The 26,406-nt window shown below is 35.7% G+C and overlaps 1 protein-coding gene across 3 annotated transcripts in view; it reads right to left on the reverse strand.

Moving 5' to 3' along the window:
• Positions 1-1,321: 1,321 nt before the first annotated feature.
• Positions 1,322-26,406, reverse strand: part of LOC100579854 (disintegrin and metalloproteinase domain-containing protein 2) — a 91,137-nt gene continuing 66,052 nt past the window's right edge. For 2 of the 3 annotated variants that reach the window (XM_003269611.3, XM_003269613.4), the window contains 9 exons: positions 24,555-24,653; positions 24,250-24,445; positions 18,603-18,708; positions 13,519-13,702; positions 7,508-7,585; positions 7,173-7,311; positions 4,059-4,218; positions 2,421-2,484; positions 1,322-1,650 (listed from right to left, as the gene is read on the reverse strand). In XM_003269611.3, coding sequence (XP_003269659.1) covers positions 2,451-2,484; positions 4,059-4,218; positions 7,173-7,311; positions 7,508-7,585; positions 13,519-13,702; positions 18,603-18,708; positions 24,250-24,445; positions 24,555-24,653 — 996 coding nt within the window. In that variant the 3' untranslated portion in view covers positions 1,322-1,650; positions 2,421-2,450. The remainder of the gene's footprint in view (positions 1,651-2,420; positions 2,485-4,058; positions 4,219-7,172; positions 7,312-7,507; positions 7,586-13,518; positions 13,703-18,602; positions 18,709-24,249; positions 24,446-24,554; positions 24,654-26,406) is intronic. The other variant, XM_003269612.3, reaches the window with a different exon arrangement.

Consider the following 26,406-nt stretch of genomic DNA (forward strand, 5'->3'; position numbering starts at 1 on the left):
TGTTTGCACATTTTGAAGTTAGGTAGTGTGATTTACTTACAAATTACCCAGCCTCGGCTGGGCACGGTGGCTCACGCCTGTAATCCTAGCACTTTGGGAGGCCAAAGCGGGAGGATCACCTGAGGTCAGGAGTTCAAGACCAGCCTGGCCAACACGGCGAAACCCCATCTCTATTAAACATACACAAATTGTTCGGGCGTAGTGGTGTGTGCCTGTAATCCCAGCTACTCAGGGGGCTGAGGCAGGAGAATCGCTTGAACCTGGGAAGCAGAGGCTGCAGTGAGCCAAGATCATGCCATTGCACTCCAGCCTAGGCAACAAGGGCGAAATTCTGTCTCAAAAAAAAAAAAAAATTTCAGTCTCAGGTTTTTCTTTATAGCAATGCAAGAATGGCCTAACACTATCTTTAATTTCTTTTAATAGTAATTTGTCATTTTGTATATATAGGTGTCATACTTTTCCTAGAATGGTTATTTCCAAGGATGTAATATGTTTGGTGCTAATGTAAATAATATTCTTTTAAATATTCTAGTTTTTACATTTTTTATTTTATATGTAAATGGGATACTTGTGTATTAAATTTACACCCAATGGATTTTTCAGATTCACTTGGTAATGAAAATATTTTATCTATAGATTATCTTGGATTGTCTGTGTTTCTATTATAAGAAGATTTTCTTTGGATAAAGATTTCTTTTTAAAGTTTATTTTTTATTTTTTGTAGCCATATTTACTGACTACTATTTTCACAAAGATATATAAAAATGTTAATAGTGAATTTTCTTAACTTCTTCACAATATTAGGAGGAAAGACTAGAAAATTCAATATTAATTATTTTCAGTATATATATGTGTTGTTGATCCCTTTCATCAGATTAAAAAACTTCAAATCTATTTCTAGTACCTTAAAATCTGTGTGTCTTGTGTATATGCTTATAAATCAGATAATTGAGTCAGATAGTTTGACTATTTTAGATACCTCATATAAATGGAATCATGCAATATTTGCCTTTTTGTCATTGGCTTATTACATTTAGCATAATGTCTTTAAATTTCACCCATGTTACTGCATATAACAAGATTTCCTTCTCTTTTCAGACTGAATAATCCTTGCCACGTTTTGTTACTAATTTTTGCTGACCTCATGAAAGGAATCGGCATGTGTAGGACTGAAATAGTATCATCCTTTACTTTGAATGTTTATATACTTGAAAATGTATCTTTTTTCAGCAGCATATGGTGAAAAATTTTTCCAAATTTTAGGATCATTGTCTTTGATTCCAGACCATCACACTATAACATAACAACATACCATTGCAAGTTGAAATCTAACAGTGGCTTTTAATCATAGTACCACTTCATTACATTACGATATTTCCTTATACCATGCCCCTACTGACAGAATTAGTGTCTACTAACCAACAGAAATAGTGTGAGATAACTTTAAAAAAACAGAAATTTATAATGTAAAACTCATTATCATGCATTTTTAAATAAGTAAATTATCTGTGAAATTATACATATATATCATATTTTCTGGTCAAATTAAAATCACAATATGCAGGTTTGAATCCCAGGAAATCAGGTAATGTACATCCTTTTCTTTCCATTTTTTTGTGTCCATCCATCACAGATAATTACTCTAGAAGACTGAATAAATGAAAAAAAATCACCATTATCAACAAGTAAGTTAAAATGATAGCTAGTTCAACAAATAGCATGCAAGTAATCTTATTGCAAAGTAGACCTATATCATGCAATTTATTTTTAGCCAACATTTTAAATACACAAATGCTAAAGAAGTAAAATTAACTAGAGAAAATAATTAAAAAATAACACTGTAAGAAATTACTAAGTGGAAAATTTCAATATCATTTATAACTTGATCATGTCTATTATAAATTCTGAAAAATATTACAATTCTGAAAAATAGTCTCCAATTTATTTTTATTATATATAGCTATATGACTGTCACTGCTTAATATATATTTATTTAATATATTACGTTCTCTCTCTCTCCTCCCCCCACACCCCCAATCCTTAAAATATTTGGAACTCACTCATGTCCTTTGCAGGGACATGGATGAAGCTGGAAGCCATCATTCTCAACAAACACACACAGGAACATAAAACCAAACACTGCACGTTCTCATTCATAAGTGGGAGTTGAATAATGAAAACACATGGACACAGAGAGGAGAGCATCACACACCAGAACCTGTCAGGGGTTGGGGGCAAGGGGAGGAAGAGCATTGGGACCAACACCTAATGCATGTGGGGCTTAAAACCTAGATGATGGGTTGATAGGTGCAGCAAACCACCATGGCACATGTATACCTATGTAACAAACCTGCACATTCTGCACCTGTGTCCTAGTACTTAAAGTAAAATAAATTTTAAAAAAGATGAAAGAAACTCACAGTGATATCATGCCATCTCTATTGTCCAGACTATCCTTTAGGTTCACTCTCACTTTCAGGTTGCCTGCATATTAAAAATAAAAATAATATTATACTTTCTTCAAGATGATTTTACAAACATCCCTATTATCTGTCAGTCTTGAAACAGTTCGGAATTTTTACCTAAGAACTGGGTTTACCCATTATTTGAGAATACCCTATCACTGAGAACATCTCTGCCCTGATAATCAAGACTAATAATGCACATCTTTGCATCAGTGAATATGAAAAAAAGCACAGTGATATGTTTACCTGAAAATAAACTTAGATCATTATTATATTCATAATATTATTGGTTAAGTATCTTTAGACTTTTTGCCATTCATTTTCAACCCTATTAATTTCTATTAATTTTACTAGCTATGTTTTTTTCCCTGAAGATATTTGATATCAGTTATTCCACAATAGTTATCCAATATAAGAAAACCACTTTAGTATATTTAAATACTAAGTTCTTACTAGTTTAGGTGCTGTATATTATTTCAGCAATTTCAAATCAACTTTTAAAATATATTCCATTTTCATTTACATTGTCATTTTAAGTATTTTAATAGAATTCAATTCATTTCAAGTTAAATGAAGGACATAGTTATATAACTCCTAGGCAGAAATCATTTTGTAGCATTTTCCTTGAAAATAAATAAACCAGTTTTAATATTTACTTGTATTCTTATAGCATGTATTCAGATATTTTTATTTTTAATAAAAGTTATTTGTTTTATATTTTCTGTAGACTAGATGTGGCTATCATCTAGATTTTTAAGTCTTTTATTATATATTAACTTTTAATCTTTTTCTACTTCTAACTGCTTGTGTTTCAATTTACGTTACTACCAAAAAAAAAGCTAAATTACTTTCCTGGGTTTTCCTATTACCTTTCATTAAAATAGCATAAAAATTCACTAAGATATAGACATATTACAAAGTTATTTAAGTATTATTAAGTTAAAATACATATTTAACAAGATCAAATAATAAAAGAAGATAAACCTTAAAGATAAACTTTAAACTTGAATGGATAGCTAAACTTTAACTAATCTTGCCCCTAAAAAGTCCAGATTCTTATAAGATTAAAATTGCAATTACTATATGTGTATATATGTATGTGTATGTGTGTGTGTGTGTGTGTGTGTGTGTGTATATATATATATATATATAAGTTTTTCTTTTTTGCGTCTCAGTCTCACCCATTGCCTAGGCTGGAGTGCAGTGGCATAATCTCGGCTCACTGCAGCCTCTGCCTCCCAGGATCAAGTGATCCTCCCACCTCAGCCTCCTGAGTAGCTGGCACTATAGGTGCATGCCACCATGCCTGGCTAATTTTTGTATATTTTTGTAGAGATGGGGCTTCACCATATTGCCCAGGCTGGTCTTGAACTCCTGGCTTTAAGTGATCCACTCACCTTGGCCTCAGAAAGTGGTGGGATAACAAGTGTGAGCCACCACCCCTGGCCATTAGTTATTAATATATGAGTTATTAAATTCCCATAAAAAGACAATAATTGAATTTGAATTATTACTCATTACATCTACCACATTGCTATTTATTATGTTCATAAATTATACAAATAACAAATCTTAAATATGAAATCAATATACTCATCGCTTGAATAGTCCTCAGTTCTCCGTTTTTTCCTTTGGAAATGAACTTTCACCATTATAGCAATCAGTACACAGAAAATAATAAAGAAAGGAATGAATAAGAAAAATGACCATGTCATTGATTTGGAATGGTAAACGTTCTCAATGTAGCGCCTTTCTAGGAGAAAAAAAAAATCAAAGATTTGAAAGCAAGCATCAGAAATATGGTAAAGATATTTCTGTATTTGACTAAGTCTACCAGAATAAAACCTTTGAACAATTTAATAATTTTTAAATTAACATATTTGATATGAAATAGATAACTTGAAGATATAAGTGCCCAAAGTGACTCTTGTAACTCTTTTTAAAATGGATAGCTATATATCATGGGCTAATATTTTGTTGAAGATTTTTATATCTCTATTCATGAAGAATATTGTTTGGTGATTTTCTTCTTTGTTGAGTTCCTTGTTTGAATTTGGCATCAGGATTATGTTTTCCTCATATAATGAGTTGACAGTAACTTCCCCACCACCATTTTCTGAAAATAATATTGCTTTCTTCCAAGAATTTGGTTCAGTTCACCTGTGAAACCATCTATGCCTATAGTTTTTTTTGTTGTTGTTTATTTTTGTTGGTGGTGACCTAAAAAATCACAAACCCACAGATTAAGAAGAAGTGTGGTTTCTGACTTTTTGTTTATGCCCTTTGGTTTATAATCCAAATAGTCCTTTTCACATCTGACTACCTTTATCAGCCTGTTTCTTGCCTATAGTTGACTGGGGACCAATGAACATACATGCTACCTTAATCATTTTCAGTCTGAGCTAATATAATTCCTATGAATTTCTCATGTATCAAATAAAAACACAATCCATTAAACAAAGGCCACACTCACAAGTCTCTTTGATATAAGCCTTTCTCTGTATTGGATCCTGTGCGGCTGTTATGAAATGACCAGTTTAAAATTCTTAGTAGCCTTATTTTTTGAAAGTTTTTATGATGCATTTATATAAAATAATTAGAAGGCCTTTTGTATAGATGAAAGAGTCTCTAAGAGATATCAACTTCAGTTTTTCTGAGATTTTAACAGAGGTGTTTACTGTCAAAGGCCTTGCTTAATTTTGATCTGAGATAAAATTTTATTGCTCTAACCTCAAATTTGGCCTTTCATTGTTTCTTACTTTAAGAAACTTGGCCGGGCGCGGTGGCTCACGCTTGTAATCCCAGCACTTTGGGAGGCCGAAGCGGGCAGATCACGAGGTCAGGAGATCGAGACCACGGTGAAACCCCGTCTCTACTAAAAATACAAAAAATGAGCCAGGCGTGGTGGCGGGTGCCTGTAGTCCCAGCTACTCGGAGAGGCTGAGGCAGGAGAATGGCGTGAACCCGGGAGGCGGAGCTTGCAGTGAGCCGAGATCGCGCCACTGCACTCCAGCCTGGGCAACAGAGCGAGACTCTGTCTCAAAAAAAAAAAGAAACTTGCAGAGAATGAAAATTAGTTTTACTTTCAAGCCAATAAAATCCTTGCTTGGACCAATGTCCTAGAGTGTCTTATTAACATTTTCTTCTAGTAGTTTCATAGTAGGCATGAGTTCAATTTTCCACATTTCCAAAGGCAGCAGCGATGCCAAACAATTTACCACTTCATAATAATGGTTTCACTTTCTGCAACATGGAAAACTGTGCTTGAATTGCTCACCAACTTCAACATGTACTAAGACTTCAATAGTTTCCTGCCTTTCTGTCTTCCATGCACTATCCAATTTCAAAGCCAAGGCCACATTTTAGATTTCTATTACACAACATATTGGGAGCTAAATGTTTTTTATTATTTATTGCTGTATAAGAAATTACCTCAAGGCTTAGTAACTTAAAACATTCAATTTTGCTCACAATTTTGTTGGTCATGAATTTGAGGAGGGCTTATTAGATGGTTGTATTTTTGTTTCTGAGTGCAATCAAATTTCAGATATTGCTAATAATTTTCAAGAAGTGAACGAGAGAATGAGATTTCCGGGAATGAGAGAAGTAAGGACTCCAAAATACCTAGTTAGAGTCTGTAGGAAGACCACGAGAGTCCTAGAATGTTAGTTCTTCACAGTTTATTGATCAATCATACCATTAAAACCAACCTGGAAAGGAGTGTTCTCCACTGCTCATTGGGAAATGGCATGTGTGTGCATGAATAGAAACAATTGCAGCCAACGGGGAGATAAGCTAATCGTTGCTAGTAAAATGGAAATAGCTTGAAAATACATTAATTACAAAGTTTTAAACTTACTAATCTATTACTATATAACATTAAATATAATATTTCCAGATACTGGAATTAATAACCACCTATGACTCAAAACCAGAAAAATGGCTCTAATTGTATGTACATTTAGATTTTTATACCAAAGAAAATCTCCTGGTCCTAAGTATTGTTGGATATGCCAGTTAACTTCTGGCTTTCTCTAAAATTCATCTAGGCTTTTCCTCTGCTTTGATCAATATCACAGGGAAGCACACTGCCCAATTCCTTAATCTGCTGTCTTCCAGTCAGTTTTGATCACTGGGAATCACTGAGTAAAATTTGGAGAATTCGAAGAGTAAAAATAGCTCTAATATTACTCCCCCTTCCTCTCCAGCATCTCCAACAGTGACTGTATATTCTCTATACCTCCAGCTCATGCTGGACAGTAACTCTCCCTGTGGTTCCAATCCTGCTATACATCCCTGACCATAGTTATATATCATACTAAATGTCCCGGATTCTGATTCGAGTAATACCACCTCTTTTTATTGTCCCTACAACCCTAAAAAATGGTAGTCATTTTCTGGATTGCCTCACCTTTCTCTGATTATCTTCTCATCTAGGCAATTACCAGATGCCTTACACGGAGTTCTTTCTGTTTGAAAGACTAAAGTGAGTTCTGTCTTTATGCCTGGGCTCTGACTGATATATCATGTTTACAACATATGCTACATATGTTGTATATATTATTCTCTGGAAGTGGAAATAAAACATATACATTCATATGCAGTTTAATGTCTAAACAGTCTAGATATAAAGACAAAATATTGTTATTAAATTTAATAAATTCAAATTATGTTTTAATTATTTTCCGATTTATTGTTAATACTTACCAGGGAGTGTGACTGGTACAGCTACAGGTGGAAAATTGCCACTGTCAATACTCCCACCAGGCCATAGATCTGATTGAACTGAGCAATCTGGAGGTAAATATGAAGCACTACAGTGACAGTGCTTTTTGTTATTGCATACCTAAAAGAAGGAGAAATATCACCTTATAAGATAAGCAACTAGATTTATATGTGTTCAAGTAGAATTATAAAATAATATGTAGGTCAGATAAGGCCAATTTTCCTATATGTTTTGGTGCGTGTGTGTAGCAACGCATTTAGTTTCCTAAAATTAGGCTCAATGATTTCTATTTTCACTTCATAGTACTGCTACTTACACCTCTATTACTGCATTTGTCTGTAGTACAATCATAACCCAAGTATGAAGAACTCACACATCTTTGATTCCTGCAAACCTAAAAAGGATGAGCAAAAATAAGATAATTGACATGCCATCTAGAGTTGCCATTTAATTAAAAGCATTCCATACCATACCATATTACCATGGACTAATAAAAAGGTATTGATTTAGCAACAAGAATTAGTATACTAACTATGAATAGTTAATGTATTGAGCTACTGTGTTTCCAGCACTAGATGAGACTCTGATTATCTAGGAGTAAACAAAACAATAATGGCTTCTTCCCTGCTTAGACTGGGATAGCACGTACAAATATGAAATGAGTAAAACACAAATAAGTATGTAATAAATGCTGTAATGAAAAAATTGATTTATGAAAGTGTAAAATACAGGAAATGTATCAAATATTTGAGAACCGTAAAACCTTCTCATTGAGCCCTGATGATAGATAGGACTTAATTGGTATAGAATTCTACCATGGAAGACCGTATTGAAACTTTGAGAAATCTAAAGGGCAGTGTGGCCATTCAGTCATTCATTAAATAGATGTTTGAGTCCTACAAATGTACCCGGCCCCAAGAAGGCATCAGTGAACAACACAAATCTCGTCTTGTTCATACCATACATAACAAAAGAGAGAGAAACAGACAAAAAACTCGATATTATATGAAAGAAGATATTATTGGCATGATTGTGTAGAATCTTATATTCTTCATGAGCAAGTTAGCCAAATATAGCAATTTGCTGCATTTACATATTGGAAGAAGGAAAGCTGATAAAAGTAGGTTTTGGAAAAGAGAATGGAAAGGGCAATAGCCTATAGATACAAAGGTAGAATGTCATTGCTGTGGTCCACAAAAATGATAAGCATACAGTGAAACTGAGTGGTAGTGAGGATAGAAACCAGTAGATGTATTTGAGATAGAAAGTTTAAACCAGCTGAGTTGGAGTAATATGCATAGTAAAAAGAGATGAGTGAATGACACCAAGGATTCTGACTTGTTTAATTCTCTTGCTGGTAGTTAAATCAACTGAGATAAAGAAAGTTAAGCATAAAGACAAAGGTTTAGTAATTGTTTTCAGAGATCTCTTTCAAGCTATATCAAATAATACTATGTTTCAAAAGAACAAAAAATGATTAATGCATTCATACAAATACTCAAAGTGACTAAAGATAAGCCCAAGAACATGTAATTGGAAATATTTTTTATTTTAAAAGTTTGCTAAAGAATATCGGCAATATTTTGGGAGATTTTTCCTCTTATAATATAGGATCATAACACACTAACTTTTAAAGTCAGAGAGTTAACCTGTTCACATAGTTTTTGCCCAACATTATTGCCTATGAAAAAATATATTATTAATTGTGTTGGATAATCATGGCAACGCATACCTCTGTTTAAGATTTACGGGGGAATGGACTAATGATGAATAGATGGCCAGGTTATTTTGGATGGCTGTGGTAGTAGTATAAAAAGTATTGGCTCTGGATACTGGATACAGATTAGTGCTGCTGTAGTTATAAATCTATCTATTCTGTTAGCATGCTTCCTTCACACCTAACTACAATTTAAATAGAGAAGTTAGATATATAATTTGCAGAGCTATTGTCCAGGAAAAAGTAAACCTGATTCTCAGAACAATTAAATACATTAATTGTCTAGAGAAACAAAAGTTGAGGAAGGGTTGTTGGTATTACTGGTACCCTTTTTCTGCAATGAAGTGTTTTTGTGGTTTTTTTTGTTTGTTTTCATTTTTGTCTGTTTGGTTTTTGTTTGTTTGTTTTTGTTTTAACATGCCTGTGGCAGAGTGCTTAACTTCAGTTGCATCATGCAGGAAGCTTCGCTAGGGAAAAACAGCATCCAAATTAAGAAGCTAGCTAAAAAAATTAAAAATTATTTATAACCATATAGCAATAGTAATATTACATAAAAAATACAATTCTTTTTTATTCTTCACCAAACTCTTTAAAACAGATTTATTTTTGTTTTGAGATAGGAATCATAATACAGCCTCCTTTATTGTCAGTAGGCAGAATAGGTTCCTACAGAAACCTTCTTGTTATGGAGGAACTAAAATGCTAAATGAAATAAAATCTGTACATACTCTTTTTTTTTTTTTAGGTAGGGTCTCACGCTGTTGCCCAGGCTGGAGTGCCGTGGCTTGGTCTCAGCTCACTGTAGCCTATGCTTCCTGGGTTCAAGCAATTCTTGTGCCTCAGCCTCTCAAGTAACTGGGATTACAGGCTTGTGCCACCACGCCCAGTTAATTTTTGTATTTTCAGTAGAGACGGGGCTGCATCACGTTGGCCAGACTCATATTCTTTTTTTAAAGGCATAGTTGTACCAGAGATAAAAATCATTTTTAGGTTCAGAAAGTGTGAAACAATATGATTCCACAAAAGAAACCAAAACTGAAGGCAGCACTCCTCCAGTGGCCACCAATGACCAAGCATTTTGGATTTAAATGATCATTTGCACCCTACAACAGTGGTAGAATTACAAGCAGGTTATATCAAACTTTCAATAAATAGTCTGGGGAGGTACATCAGAAAAATGGTGATATAGAAAACAAAACAAAATCTGACTGAAATAACATTATAGAAGCTCTGGAAACAGTCAAAGATCTACAGCAACCAGTAAAATACTGAAGAACACATTGTCACAGTCAAAATGGTAGAAAATTTTATGGCATTTTTGTCTGAATGAGGCAGCAGCTAAATTCTCAATCCCTTCCCTCAAACTGAAGGATGCAGCACAGATCTTATTGGCAATATTCTAACTTGTCTGGTAGCTGCCTTAAGGACTGGTTTCTGATTTGCCTAACTCAAATCTCAGATGGAAAGAAGCAGTATAGACTGCTAGGGAAAGGTGCAAGGAGAGTAACATTTGCAGACACCTGGGGCAAAAGATTATGGTGGAGACATAATTGTAGCTCCCACAGTACCCACAGTGTCATGGGAGGGACCTGGGGGGAGGTAATTGAATTATGGTGGCAGGTTTTTCCCACGCTGGTCTCCTGATACTGAATAAGTCTCATGAGATCTGATGGTTTTATACAGGGCAGTTCCCCTGCACACACTCTCTTGCCTGCCTCCACGTAAGACATGCCTTTGTTCCTCCTTTGCCTTCTGCCATGATTGTGAGGCCTCCCCAGCCACGCGTTACTGTGAGTCCATTAAATCTTGTTTTCTATATAAATTACCCAGTTTCAGGCATGTCTTGATTAACAGCATGAAAACAGACTAATACAGTAAAATTGGTACCAGGAATGGAGTGCTGCTGTGAAAATACTAAAAAATATGGAAGCGATTTTGGAACTGGGTAACAGCCAGAGATTGGAATCATTTGGAGGTCTAAGAAGAAGACGGGAAAATGTGGGAAAGTTTGGAAGTTTCTAGAGACTTGTTGAATGGCTTTGATCAAAATGCGCTTAGTGATATGAACAATGAAGTCCAGGCTTAGGTGGTCTCAGATGGAAATGAGGAACTTCTTGGGAACTGGAGAAAAGGTGACTCTTGTTATGTTTTAGCAAGGAGAGTGGCAGCATTTTGCCCCCGCCCTAGAAATCTGTGGAACTTTGAACTCTAGAGAGATGATTTAGGCTACCTGGCAGAAGAAATTTCTAAGCAGCAAAGCATTCAAGAGGAAGCAAAGCATAAAAGTTGGAAAAATTTGCAGCCTGATGATGCAATAGAAAAAAAAACCCGTGTTCTGGGGAAAAATTCAAGTCTGCTGCAGAAATTTGCATAAGTAATGAGGAGTCAAGTGTTAGTCATCAAGACAGTGGGGAAGATGTCTCCAAGGCATATCAGAGACTTTCATGGTAGCCCTTCCCATCACAGACACAGAGGCCTAGGAGGGAAAAATGGTTTCCTGGGCAGGGCCCAGGGTCCCCCTGCTCTATACCTCCTTGGGACTTGGCACCCTGCATCCCCAGCCACTCTAGCTATGGCTAAAAGGGTCCAAGGTACAGCTCAGGCCACAGCTTTAGAGGGTGCAAGTAATAGTAAATCCAACGGAATAGTAAATCCACCACCTCCTTAAAGCATAAATTTCACAGGACCTATAAAACAACAAAACACACACACACACACACACACACACACACACGAACAAGGTATTCAGGCAAGAAATAGCATGAAAATGGGGCAATTTAAAAACCTGCCATCTTACCCGGTGTTTATAGAATGGCTCTATTCTGTGAAAATTCTTTACTAATTAATTTAGTATTATCTGAATATTGGGGTCAACCTGAATATAAAGCTTATGGTCATCCCAGGTCCTTTCTGAGCATGCATCTTTCCTAGGCCTGTGTGTGGTTTTTTAGTTTCTCAAATACATGGTTGATTTAAAATGTATTATTTTTCCAACTCATCCCATCCTTGTCCTAGTGTTCTTAGATGGCTAATTGATGGGACATCACTTTTGTCATGAACACTGTGGCAGGGTACTGCCTGTCATATATCCTTCATCCCTTTCACTAACTGTGGATATAACCGGAGTTCCAATCAACCATTTTGAAGGCCATATAAAAGAGGATCACAAACAAGATCTATACCTAAAAACTGGACTGAATCTGGATCATTGATGACATATAACTGCTCTGGATGGACAACCTCCAAAATTATTTTGTATTATTGGAAAAAAAAATAACTACCAACTATTTAAGCTACTCTTGGTAGTTTCCATTTCCTGTGCAATTCCTACCTCACATGACATATTTTAGCCTGTTTAGAAACAATGGAGAATTTAAAATGTAAGATAGTCTTGGGCATTAATTTGGTAAGACATTTTCAAACTAAATTTAATGAAAGCAAATGTGTTGCACAATTTTTTAAATGACTTACATTTTGTGTGAGAATTTGAAATGACAATTTTTTTTATTTGTATACACTCTTACTTTCTAATTTTCTAAATGAATATTAGTAAAGTTAGTATAGTTTTCCTTTCCCTCTTTTCTTCAATAAGGGGCTTACTGTATTCTGTTACTTATTAAGCCAGAGAGGCTTTATAATTTAAACATGAGACTAATTTGAGCTTGCACCTCCTTGTGTATATACATGTTTGTATGTATTTCATATTTCATATAATAAAAAAATCTAGGAAGGCAAAAACTGTTGATATGTATGCATAGATACCATATTGAATGCAAAGTAAGAAAGACAGATATGTAGATAGATAAATATTCTACAACTCCGTGTGTGTGCATGTCTATGAAAAATTGATGGAAGGTTCATAAAAATAAAAAGAGTTATTACATCTTAGATATGCAACTGGATTGATATTTTCTTTATTCTGTGACTTTGTTTATTATTTTCATCAGTAAAATGGGCATATATTATTTTAATGGCTATTTTAAAATGATTACATCAAAAGATAATTTATGACAGATGTATTCTCTGTGTAATATGAGATAATTTAATAAAATACAGTAAATGAACAACACGGTTCTCAATTCCATGAATACACACAATTTCAATGAAAAAAGTACTAAATAACCAACGAAACAGTCATAGCAATATCATATATGCATGATTGCAAATATTTTATTCTTTTAAAGTTTGTTTTTTTCCTGATTTTCTGTATTGAATATGCACTTAAATTCTGAGAGAAAATACTAATTATGTATCATTTAAGAACAGAGTTTAGGCCAGGTACAGTGGCTCACGCCTGTAATTCCAGCACTTTAGGGAGGCTGAGGTGGGTGGATCACCTGAGGTCAGGAGTTTGAGATCAGCCTGGCCAACACAGCGAAACCCCATCACTACTAAAAAAATACAAAAATTAGCCAGGCGTGGTGGTACCGCCTGTAATCCCAGCTACTCAAGAGGCTGAGGCAGGAGAATCACTTGAACCTGGGAGGCGGAGGTTGTAGTGAGCAGAGATCACACCACTGCACTCTAGCCAGGGCAAGAGTGACACTTGTCTCAAAAAAGGATAAAGTCTAAAATATTAGGAAATTATTTGGGAATAAAAGACCACCTACCTTATTTGAACCACAAGAAGTTCCATCTTTTATCCACATTTTTTGGCTGTCTGTATGATCACTGGCAAATTCCACGGCAACGCAGAGATGTCCACTTATGTTGGCATAAATAATAGTGGCTCTTGGAATTTGTAATAAAAATTCACCTACATATTTACATATTAATTTTCCACACTGCAGATTGCTATAATTTATCCATAAATAAAAATTATTAATTTTAAACTAGAGAAGTACAAGATTATAATTTCTAAAATAGATAGATTTAAATAAAGTATTCAAGGTTTGCAAGAGAATATATGCAATTCATTTTAAAACACCAAAAAAAAGGGCCTTGCCTAAATTGCCAATAATAACTGAACATTTTAGTAATTATGAACTAAGGTTGGTGCAAAACTAACGGTGGTTTTTGCCACTTTTTTAATGGCAAAAGCCGCAATCACTTTTGCACCAACCTAATATTCCCTAGTTAGCCTGACAACTTTTTTTGTGATTCCTTCATTTTCCTTTGAAAATGAAACCCAAGCTCAAATGAATTTAACATCTGTTCACCTTTTGAGTGATTTTAAAAATGAAGATTTCAAGGTCACTCGTATTAATTAACAAAAATAACCATTAATTAATACTACAGGGTTATCACTATATATATCACATAAGGTAGTATGTCCTACAGATTAATATGAGCATTTGCCTACAGTACATGCTACAAACCATAAGATTTTTATTTGGCACTTGCATCCTGTTTGGAATCTTAAACGCTACCACATGACCATTGCTGCATCAGAAGATTCAGGAAGCCATGGAGGCAGAGAGACTAACCCTGGATCAACTACGTATGTTGAGATAGACAACATATGTTATCTAAATAGCCTCCTAATCAGCAAAATCTCAGCACTGATGAAAATCTAAATGTCTTCAAGCAATTTTCTTTGGCCTGAACTTTTCTCCCTTTGGCCAAAAGAAGACAACGAAAATGGGCAACCCAGCCCCTGCAGTGGCCAGGAGTCATCGAGCAAGGACTTGGAGTTGATAAAAGCTGCTCTGCACTCACAGTGCACACACCGGTTAAACATTAAGTAATTTCATAGAACTCAACCTTAGGCAAAGCCATTCCGTGATCATGAAAGATTAAGAAAATGAGCAAATTTACTTCATAGATCATGTCTGAACACAGAGGAGAAGCAAACTTTGTCCAAGCCACAGATTTACTGGACATTCCCATGATTCAACTAATATGTGTGACTATTGCTTCTTTAGCAATTACAGCTTTAGCTTCACTTTAGTCTTCTCTCTTCATATATAAGATTAATATACACAATCATACAATTATTAGTATCTTTAAAACATCTAATTTACAGCAAAAGTCTATTTCCTGAAACCTTCCTAAAAATCACCTAACCCAAGTCCAGATCTCTAGAACTGGCATGCTCCACTATTTCTCATGACGTGCGTTCTCACCAGTCAACATGTAAAAAAACCCAACTTGCTCAACTACAGCTGCCTTCTTGGTGGTCTTTGGCCGGAACGCATTGTAGTAAGGTAGAACTGTAATCTGAAACACACGTGCTTACACTTTGAAGACACCGGAATGTAAACAGAAAGGAAAGGACTACACAGCCGAGCTTTAAGAATGGGAACTGCAGCACCAGATATTCTGTAGATGTGGCTTTGTTTAATAATTTATGAAAGCACATCCAAGGTTGAAGATTCTTAGCTTGAATAATCCAAGGACATTATTAAAATACGGGCCTAATAACAGTTAGTTGACTGGAAACTTAGACTGATAACTAAAATCTGAATATAAATTTCAGGTTTATATTCAGCCTGAAACCCGGATGACTACTGAACTAATTAAGCATGTGTGGTGAAGAATCAGGGAGCACATAAAAAGCATCTCCCAGAGGCATAAAGAAATGAACAATGTTTTCAGCTCCTGCTCAGAGTCAGGTTTGGTTTATAGTTTGAGTCCAGCTATGTTAAATCCCTTCCATTACAAAATTCTAGCCTTCAGAAAAGCAAAAGTGAATGCAATTTCCATTATGTATTAGTCATATTATATGATACAAAGTTAAGAAATATGCTAAACTTAAAAAGAAAAAGTAAAATATAACATAGAGGGCAAATAAATTACTAGATACCAACATCAATACTACACAGACATTGCATTCATCAGAGAAGCGCTTTAATGCAGCTGATGTAAAAAGGATCAATGATGAAAAGGAAAATATAGTCATAATAGCTAGAATTTTCCTTTAGTAAGTATATGCTTTAGCAATTATAAAGCAAATTTCTGTGCATTGGAACTTGAGTATATGAGGAAGCAACTTGTATACTAAAATGTACTTTATGGCACTTAATTGGAATTAGAATTATCACTAAGTTCATGTCTTAAATTCAGAGATTTAAATAAATGAATATGTGATACACGTATGTGCACATATGAAATGCATGTTCTAGTTCCGTTGACTGACAGGCTTGAGAGGTAATGAGAAACAGTTGACATGTACACAGCTAGTGCTTAGGTATTTATTTTCAAATTTTCAAATTTATTTCAAATTTTCTTCTAAGAAAAGGAACCGAGCCTCATTAAATAAATAGCTGAATCCAGAGCAGAAGTAGAAGAAGTGCAATGCAACCTACAACATCTTTTCTTGTGCTAGAAAAATTTGGAAGTTATTAAAAAGTCATACAGACTTTTAAAAAGGACACATTAACCAACTCAAAGGGATTCCCAATAGTCAAAATTAAGAGAATTTGAGAAGGTATCAAAATAAATAATGATAGTAATGTATTCTATCCTATTAAATAACATAACAATTATTGTGTCTAAACTGATATATATAGATAAGCAAATAAATAAAAATATAGAAGTGACTACTTCTTCCTACAGTACATTTCTAGCTAATAAAGGCAAAGTCAATAACACAGTTAGAAAATCACTAATGGATTTTAAAACTAGTTAGTTAAAGTTTGAGGAGAAACAGAATATGCCCAAGGTCTCAATATAACTCCTCCAAAATTACATATTAAACCCAAAAGGAAAATAGTAATTTCACAGTTGAAAGATTTAGAGAATAATGACTTTATCAAAACATTTAACCTAAAATGTCCAATACTGAAAGAAAATGGCATGTACCTTTAAAAAAATCCAGGGTACAACATCACTTCAGTGATAAGCATGCCAAAATGTATAACTTACATATAACTATGAAAAATTACAAAGAAACCTAAATTGTGGGAAAATTCTACAAATTACTTAACCGATAATATTAAAAAAAAACTAATAAAAAGAAACACAAATAAAAACAAAAAAGTTCCAAATTAAAGAACTCTAAAAATATATCAGGAGTAATTGTAAGTATCTGACACTGGGTTTGTTCCTGAACAAGGAAAATAGGCTAAAATTACTCAAAACAATGAATGAAATTTCAATATGAACCATATTTGACAGCTATAAGTTATGTAAGAAAATATCTTTATTTTCAAGATAAACACACGGATATATTGAGGAATAAGCAAGCACAGTTTTCAACTTACACTCAAACAGTTCAGAAAGATAATTATGAAGAGAGGAGAGAAGAGTTAGAACAGAAGGGTAAAGCAATAGGAAAAATGTAAACAACTTGTAAACCTAGGCAAAGAGTATATGGGAATTCCTTGCACTATTCATGAAAACTAGAAAGTTTGTTACAGACGTTTTACTTTACTTTTGAAAGAATATCAGCATAAAATTTTACAACAAAGGAATGGGTATCAGGAACATTCTAGTTCTAATTTAATTATTTTTTTTTTATTTTCGAGGTGGAATCTCGCTCTGTCGCCCAGGCTGGAGTGCAGTGGCGTGATGTCGGCTCGCTGCAACCTCTGCCTCCCAGGTTCAAGTGATTCTCCTGCCTCAGCCTCCCGAGTAGCTGGGACTACAGGCACCCGCCATCATGCCCGGCTAATTTTTGTATTTTTAGTACAGATGGGGTTTCACCAGGTTGGCTAGGCTGGTCTCTAACTGCTAACCTCAGGTCATCTGCCCACCTCAGCCTCCCAAAGTGCTGGGATTACAGGTGTGAGCCACCCCGCCCGGTCTTCTAGTTCTAATTTACAAAATAATAGTAACGGATAATAGTTAGCACTCATATAGTACATACTATGTATCAGTCACCATTCCAAGTGTTTCCCATACAGCATCTATGTTTCCCACTGGCACCAAACTGGTGATGTGCTATTAATATTCATACTTTACATATAAAAAATAACTGAAATACATGCCTGAGGTCACACGAATAGGTAAAGAGTGGGGTTAGGATTTAAAACCAAAATGTCTGGCTGTAGAGCACATGTTTTTAAATACCAGGCTTTGGCTGGGCGCGGTGGCTCACGCCTGTAATCCCAGCACTTTGGGAGGCCGAGGCAGGTGGATCACGAGGTCAGTAGATCAAGACCATCCTGGCTAACACGGTGAAACCGCGGCTGTACTGAAAATACAAAAAATTAGCCAGGCATGGTGGCGGGCGCCTGTAGTCCCAGCTACTCAGGAGGCTGAAGCAGGAGAATGGCGTGAACCCCGGAGGCAGAGCTTGTAGTGATCCGAGATCACGCCACTGCACTCCAGCCTGGGAGAGAGAGTCAGACTCCTTCTAAAAAAATAAATAAAAATAAATAAATAAAAAAAACACGCTTTGCTTCTTAAATAGTAAAACTTCATGTATTTTAACTTCTTTACTATGAGGATTGTCATGCTTTGTAAAAATAAAAGTAATAGCGCCACTGCACTCCAGCCTAAGCAACAGAGTGAGATTCTGTCTCAAAAAAAAAAAAAAAAAAAATTTAAAGCAATAGCATGCACAATAAAAATGATTACTGATGGGTAATTAATGTACCTGTATGAAAATTAAACACTTTGTGGAAAAGTACAAGGGATAATTTGGGTATAGGAGAGGAGAAATGTGTCTATGATATTTATAATTTGAATAAACATGGTCTTACTTTATGTTCAGGGGATATTTTGCTTACATATAAACTTAATTGTTTGATGTTATTTTCAAATATAAGGTGATAAATAGAAGTTCTAAGATAGATTTCTGAAAACATACTCAGCTTCACACTGTGTGTATCCTGAATCACTTATACCACAGTTTCCAGATACATCAGTCTTTGAATTAAGGTGAGAATAACATTCTGTAGGACCAAATTCTACTTCTGAAAATAAAAAGGTGTGGTTAGTCATATTAAACTTATATTCATTAAAAATAAATAACAAATACACTTAAAATTCTGAAATGGTTTAAGATATTCATTGTACAAAATAAGATCATACTATAACATTCAAAATAAAAACTAGATTTAAGATCACACAAAACTACTTCAATGAAATGTTTACAAATTGAAAGGACTCTGGTCTACTATCCAAAGACATATCCTAGACATACTCCAGAGTTAACCACTATATTCAGTTTAACCTCTAATCATAGTAAGTCTATAAATGCATATCTGTTAGTACGTAGGAAACTTTTTTCACATAATTGACTTATTTGTCCATAAACAGTTATAGCATGAATGTCTTTTCAAGTCAAACCACTAACCAATTATCTTATGTTTTACATCATAATTTCCTCAGACCAGAAATATATTGGAGTCACAATTGATTCATTCGCCCTCCCATCATCCAATCCACATGCATAATCTGTATAATTTTAATTCTCATAAGATCCAACCTACATGGCCAGGCATGGTGGCTCACGCCTGTAACCCCAGCACTTTGGGAGGCCAAGGAGGGCGGATCACGAGTTAAGGAGATCGAGACCAGGCTGTCTAACACGGTGAAACCTCGTCTCTACTAAAACTACAAAAACAATTAGCCAGGCATGGTGGTGGGGACCCATAGTCCCAGCTACTTGGGAGGCTGAGGCAGGAGAATGGCGTGAACCCGGGAGGCAGAGCCTGCAGTGAGCCGAGATTGCGCCATTGCACTCCAGCCTGGGTGACAGAGCAAGACTCCGTTTCAAAAGAAAAAAAAAAAGCTTCAACCTACTTAAAAAGTAGTTTATTTCTCATAACCTCCATCTGCTCTACTTGATGGACTCAGTCAAAAATCTTTGACAGGGAGACTTAACCACTACATAATGATGCTGCAGCATGAAGGCTAACAGAGTGGGCAGACTCAGATCTCAGCTGCAACCCACAGATGCTGTAGTGAACTGAAAAGTAACAGTTCATTTTGTCCCAGAGGTCATTTGCAAAGCTGGTTATGGGAAAGAAGTCAAAATTTTAACCTTGGCTATGGTAGCAAGCCATTGCTGGTAGACAAAAAATAGGCCAAAACAAAGAAATACAGCCAAAATCTACAGATCAAAATGAATTTTAGGTATCCAAGAGAAACTACTGAAAGACGGTGTGATGATACATTTTATGTGTCAACTTGGCTAGACCATAGTCCCAAGTTATTCAATTAAACACTAATCTAGGCATTGCTCTGTAGGTATTTTGTAGGTGTAATGAAGTCTACAATAAGTTTATTTTATTTAAGAAATATTATCCTAGATAATCTGGATGGGCCTGATTCAATTATTAATAGTTGAAAGACCTTTAGAGCAGACTTCCCTGAAAAAGAAAAAAATTCTCCCTGTGGACTTCAATTTATGCTTAAAATTTCTATTCTGCCCTTTTAATTGTCTTGGCCTACAGATTTCATGCTTGCCTAGCCAGCCCCACAATCTGATCAGCCAATTATTTGCATAGCTATATATACAAAATTCTATATACAATAAAATATCTATATATCTATATCTATCTATCTACAGAGAGGTAGAGAGAGTGCAGAATTACATATCCAATGGATTCTGTTTCTCTGGTGTAGTTCTGGTTGATAGAATTAATAAACAAAGGGGTCGGTGATGTATTAACTTGGGCATATCCTTATTTGTTCTCAGTGTCTCATGATAGATGAAAGCCAGCAGGCCTACAGCTAATGAGGACGTCACATCTCCGTTGGAGCTCTGTTAAAGCACTATGCCCAGAGGCAGTCCATAATTTATCTAAATATTTTATCTAAACTTTCAATTCCCTGGAAAAATCTCTATTACCAGGTAGCTAGGGCTACTTGATTTGATTTAGAGCTCAGTGAAGTGAAAAAAAAAATGAATAAAATAAATCTTGGCTTTCAGAGTCAGGTAAATTAGATAGATTGGTCATAGCATCCCTTAAATGAGAACAAACTTGCAAAATAGATGGCGAGAATAAACCTCCCAACAGTGCAAAAACTGCATCCTGGGATACTGGTTAGAACATCCTGCAGCAAGGAGGGAAAGGAACATGAGGGAAAACACCCAAATTGGTTCAAGCGCAGAAACCCATGATTTGTGTCCTTGGAGTGACCTATGCTCATTATAATAGTAAAAAAGGCACCCTTGGGTGGAGAATTAAAATGCTAATGAGAAGTGTGATGCATGTACTAACATGTACGGCAATAGCACATCTGCATTCAGGAGACCACCCACAACATGCTAAACAACAATGCCCACTCCCACCCTTTTATGAGTAATCATGTTAGATTCCAATAAAGGGAAGTTCCTCAATGGCAACAGACGCTCTTATTCTTCTGTAGCCTGCTCTGACGCAGCTATCAGAGTGTACTTTGCTTTGTAATGAACTTCTTTACTTATTTCCCTTTGGACTTGCCCTCAAATTCTTTTGTGCAGTGAAGTAAAGAATCTTAACCGGTTCACTGACAACAAAGGCATTACTGAAATAATATAAATCTGCTACCAACATCACCAGTGCCTAAGGCTGTGATTTCAGTTGAGGCAAACGAGCTCACTGGAAATTTTAAAGGAATTCCTGGAGAGTTAGATGACTATATGAAACGGAATAACTCAAACCTATTGTTCACTCTGGTTCAAATTTGTCAGCCACAAAATGATTAGCTGTTTTTCAGTTGCCATCGACCCCCAGGTTGCCAGTCAAATAACCTGAACCTGAGCAGGCTGGAACTGAAGTCAACCACATGCAGAGTATTATCTGAAATACTCAAATCTAGGAGCATGGACCAAACTAAGAATCAAGGGGTCGGATGCAGTGGCTCACTTCTATAATTCCAGCACTTTGGGGTGCCAAGGCAGGAGGATTACTTGAGACCAGAAGTTTGAGACCAACCTGGGCAACACAGCAAGACCTCACCTCTACAAAAAAAAAAAAAAAATAGTGGGCATGGTGACATGCATCTGTAGTCCCTGCTACTTGGGAGGCTGAGGCAAAAGGATCACTTGAGCTCGGGTGTTGGAGGCTGCAGTGAGCTATGATTGCATCACTGTACTACAGCTTGGGCAAGACCCTCACTCCCCTCTTCCCCCCAAAAAAGAAGGGAGGGGAGTCCTGTTTTGTTGCAGTAAAAACTTAAAAGCTGAGGACCTGGCACAGCCTCTTTGCATGACCCAATCAGAGCCTTTCTCATTTCTCTCATAGTTACCATCTGCCTATATAACCTGCCCCCAGACGCCAGCTTTAGGAAACAGATTTGAGCATTGCCTTTTGTCTCCTTGCTGGTGGACCACACAATAAAAGCTTTCTCTTCTCTTGGAAGCTGGTGCTATTAGTATTGGCCTCTATGCACATCTGGAAGTGAACTCATTGCTTGGTAACAATGTAACTAGATCTAAAAAGCTGCACACATGCCAGGTGCGGTGGCTCAAGCATGTAATCCCAGCACTTCTGGAGGCCGAGGCAGGCGGATCACCAGAGGTCAGGAGTTCGACACCAGCCTGGCCAACATGGCGAAACCCTATCTCTACTAAAAAATACAAAAATTAGCCAGGTGTGGTGGCGTGTGCCTCTAATCCCAGCTACTCAGGAGGCTGAGGCAGGAGAATCACTGGAACCTGGGAGGTGAAGGTTGCAGTGAGCCAAGATTGCACCACTGCACTCCAGCCTGAGCGACAGAGCAAGACTCCGGCTCCAAAAAATAAATAAATAGCTACACACATACCTAGATAGTTCTGAGAAAAGAGAGTTTTCTAGTTAGTCCTTACTCTATGATGTTTAGGTCCTGAACAAGCAGGAAGTGAAAACATAGGTTGTCTTATAAACTGCTTGAAGTTTCAATCTGTCTTCTCACAGAGATACTTTTGGCATAGGGTAGAAAACATATAGCCAAGGCATTAAAGGAAATCGGAAAGACCATTGGCAGCCACTAAATAATACTGATGTAGAGTGCTCCTTAGGAAGCACTCTGGGTCCATATAATTGAGAGAGAAGACTCAAATAAATAAAATCTGAAATGAAACAGAAAACATAACCACTGATACTACAATGATACCTTATGATATAAAGAATTATAAGAGACATATATAAATAGAACAACTATATGCCAACAAATTTGATAACAGAAAAAATAGATAAATTCCTGGACACATCCAACTTACAAATATTAAATTATGAAAAAAATAGAAAATTGGAATACACCAACAATGACTGAGGAAATTAAATCAGTAATTAAAAAGTTTGTCTTTTGCTCTCTCTCCTTTCCTTCTGCCTTTCTGTCTCTATTTTCCTTCTTTAATCTGAAAATCATCCACATTGTAGTACCAAATTACCCATTTTCCCAGGACAACACTTTTTCATTTTGTAAGTTTCTTTCTTTGCATCTTTGTTTTGTTTTTCTTCAAACCAACAGTCATTCCTAATTGTATGTTCATTTTGATTACTGATAAGCGCCTTGCAATCCCTTTTTACACAGAAATTAGAGTTAGACTTGCGACTTGTTCCATTTGAGAATAAAGGTGACCACCTATCTGTTTCTATGAACATCCTAAATATTTCCTGTCAATTGCTCCTGATTTTTTCTGATATGGGGGTGAAATACTGTTGGCATTGTTGCTGTTTCCGTATTATTTAGCAAACAATTTTGTATATAGTTTGCACCACGGTTTTCTTTTTTGTTTTTAATGTCAGTGCACACCATCCCTCAATAACTTCAGAGTCTCTGGATTTTCATGAAACTTCCTTATTGTTTCCACAGCTGGTTTTGTGCACCTGAATGTGTGTGCCTGCCTTCGTGGTTTAAACTGTATTTATATGACGACTTATAATTCCTTTAATGTCTATAGTCGTATTACTTATTCTATATTTACCAAAAAAATGGTGGATATGAAGTAAAAGTATAGTTTGTGTTCAGTCTACTTTCTTCCTTCTTGAACTCAGAAGTCCCAAAGACTTTGAATCTTTCCCTCTATTATTTTGATGAAAGTAATTAACAACGTAATGATTTCACTTTTAATTAAATTAATTTTTAATTTCTAGCTACTGATATTTTTTCTGAGAGTATTCGCTCTCTTTTTTTTTTTTTTTTTTTTTTTTTTATGTGGAGTCTCACTCTTTCTCCCAGGCTGGAGTGCAGTGGCGTGATCTCAGCTCACTGCAACCTCAGCCTCCTGAGTAGCTGGGATTACAGGCGTGTGCCACCACTTGCGGCTAATTTTTGTATTTTTAGTAGAGACAGAGTTTTGTCATGTTGGCCAGGCTGGTCTCAAACACCTGATCTTGGGTGATCTGCACGCCTTGGCCTCCCAAAGTGCTGGGATTACATGTGTGAACCACCGCACCTGGCCACATTTCTCTCTTTCTATAATTCTTTAGAATATTTAAACTAAATGTGACATTTAAAAAATCACCATCATGTATCAGCATCTATTTCTGTTCAGTTTCCAGAAAAAACACATACATGAGAAATCAAATGATGATAAATACCTCCGCCAAATGTGTCCCTACATTGTTTATCCCCACTCATACAAACTCCATCTATACAGATCCATTGATTCAGTCCACACGGATGCCCAGTCTGAACATAGTGGTTTTCTGGACATGACGCAGATGATCCATTGCAATATTCAGGGAGGTCGCATTCTCCAAAGGAAGGCCTACACATTCTTTCTTTTGACATAAACTGATGGGATGAGGCAAATGATATTGAATTAAGCAGAATGAGAATACATGAGCATAATCATGATAGCTACTTGTGTAGGTAATATTGAAACTTTTCAAAAAGCTCTTACTAGGCAATTTTCGCAGCATGGTCCTTCGGCACAGTTTGAACCAGCTTTAAATCTACATGTGGCAATATCACAGCATGTTGCTCCGATAAGGGCACAGTTCTGTAAGGCAAATCAAATGCTCTGAAGTATTTTCCAACTTGTATTCATGTTGGACAGACATGTTCATAATAATAACATATTATATAACATACACATAGGTGCTTAACTTACATGTTGGCAAACAGAAAAATAAATAAAACCACTTATTCATTTACTTAACAGACATTTATTAATTACCTACTAATTGCCAGACCATGTGTTGCTCATATTGCTAGAATAGGTTTGGTTACACTGATAAAAGGATTTTCTGAAGCCCTGGGGTCCACCACAGTGAAGTCATTGAGAAGAGCTCTGGCTCTTGTAGACAGAGATAGTTAAATACAAGATGTAAAATAACAGAAGTTATAATTTAAAAATTCTATTGTAGTGACTACTTCTTATTAGAGCCTTCTGAATCTAATATTTTAACAAGTTTCTGCATTTTGTGGTATATTGTTGATTTATTTCATTTTTAACTCTCTAATTAAGGTCTGGAAAATGATATTATTTCTGAGAATGCTGAAGTTGTCACCTTTATATCATTCACTCATATCTTATTATGCCTTGTTTTATGCTTTAGTTCATCTATGCCCAGTGAATATGCTTTTAAAACTTCTATTATTAAAGTTAGTAAAAGCAATAGATAAGAAGACTAAAAGACAATGCATTCACACACACACACACACACACTCACATTTTTTAAATACACATAAATTTAAAGTAGGGTAAATTGGAAAAAGAAATTTGATAAATCACACAAAAATAAGTCATGGATTTAGTAGTCTTCATATGAGTTATAGCAAGATACTCAGAAGCACAGAGTAGTCAGTATTTTTCACAGCTATTCTGTCTAAGAATTGTCACTGTCATTGCTATCTACTGTAATTCTAGAGGGGAAAGTTATATCTCAGTGGCTTAAGCCTCAATTATATAACATTTAGAGAGCTTAGATACATGATTGTCAAATTGAAGAAGAAATTTTCAAGATGTTTCCATTCAAACCCAACCAAGCAAAAACAAGTGGGTGACGAGGAACAATTTTTTAAAAACACATCACACTTCTCAGGATCTATAAACATACTTTTCTGGTTGGAAGGCTGCATGAGTGACCACTGCAGGGCACAACGAAGTCTACTTAGTGTTTGTGATCCTTTTGGGCCTGTACCGTTCACTGTGAGTTTCAATATCTCCTCTCCCTCATTTCATTCCCTTTATCTCTGCTCTCCTCACCTCCCTTCAACCCAGGTGCTTTATCTAAGATTTCTGTGGTTTGGGAAAACTAGCTCTTCTTAATTATGTATGTTACAAATCTTTTTGACTTAAATATCGACCTGGATTAAAATATTCAAAAAACACAAATGTGCTCCCTAGGTTTTCTTGCTCCATGGTGAAAGCTTTAAAATATCTCTTTCTGAACAACAAAGGAATTTAGGTTAAATAATAGGTTTAAATTTTAGACTTAAAAACTAGGGAAGTATATACTCCAGAGGAAGAGATTGAACCTACATCAACTCAGTTATGAAATTAGTGGCCTTGAAAATTGCTTATATGAGAGATTAGAATGGTGCTTACCAGGGACTTCAGGGAGGGGAAAACAGGGAGATGATGGTCAAGGGGTATAAAGTTTCAGTTCTGCAAGATGAATACGTTCTGGAGATCAAACATGACTACAGTTAACAATATTGTATCATATACTTGAACTTTGCTAAGAAGGTAGATTCTGAGTGTTCTTGCCAGAAAGGAAAATTTTTGAAAAGCAAAAGAAAAGGAAAAA

Source organism: Nomascus leucogenys, chromosome 8 (genome assembly GCF_006542625.1).
Source record: "Nomascus leucogenys isolate Asia chromosome 8, Asia_NLE_v1, whole genome shotgun sequence".
In the NCBI taxonomy this organism is placed as follows: Eukaryota; Metazoa; Chordata; class Mammalia; order Primates; family Hylobatidae; genus Nomascus; species Nomascus leucogenys.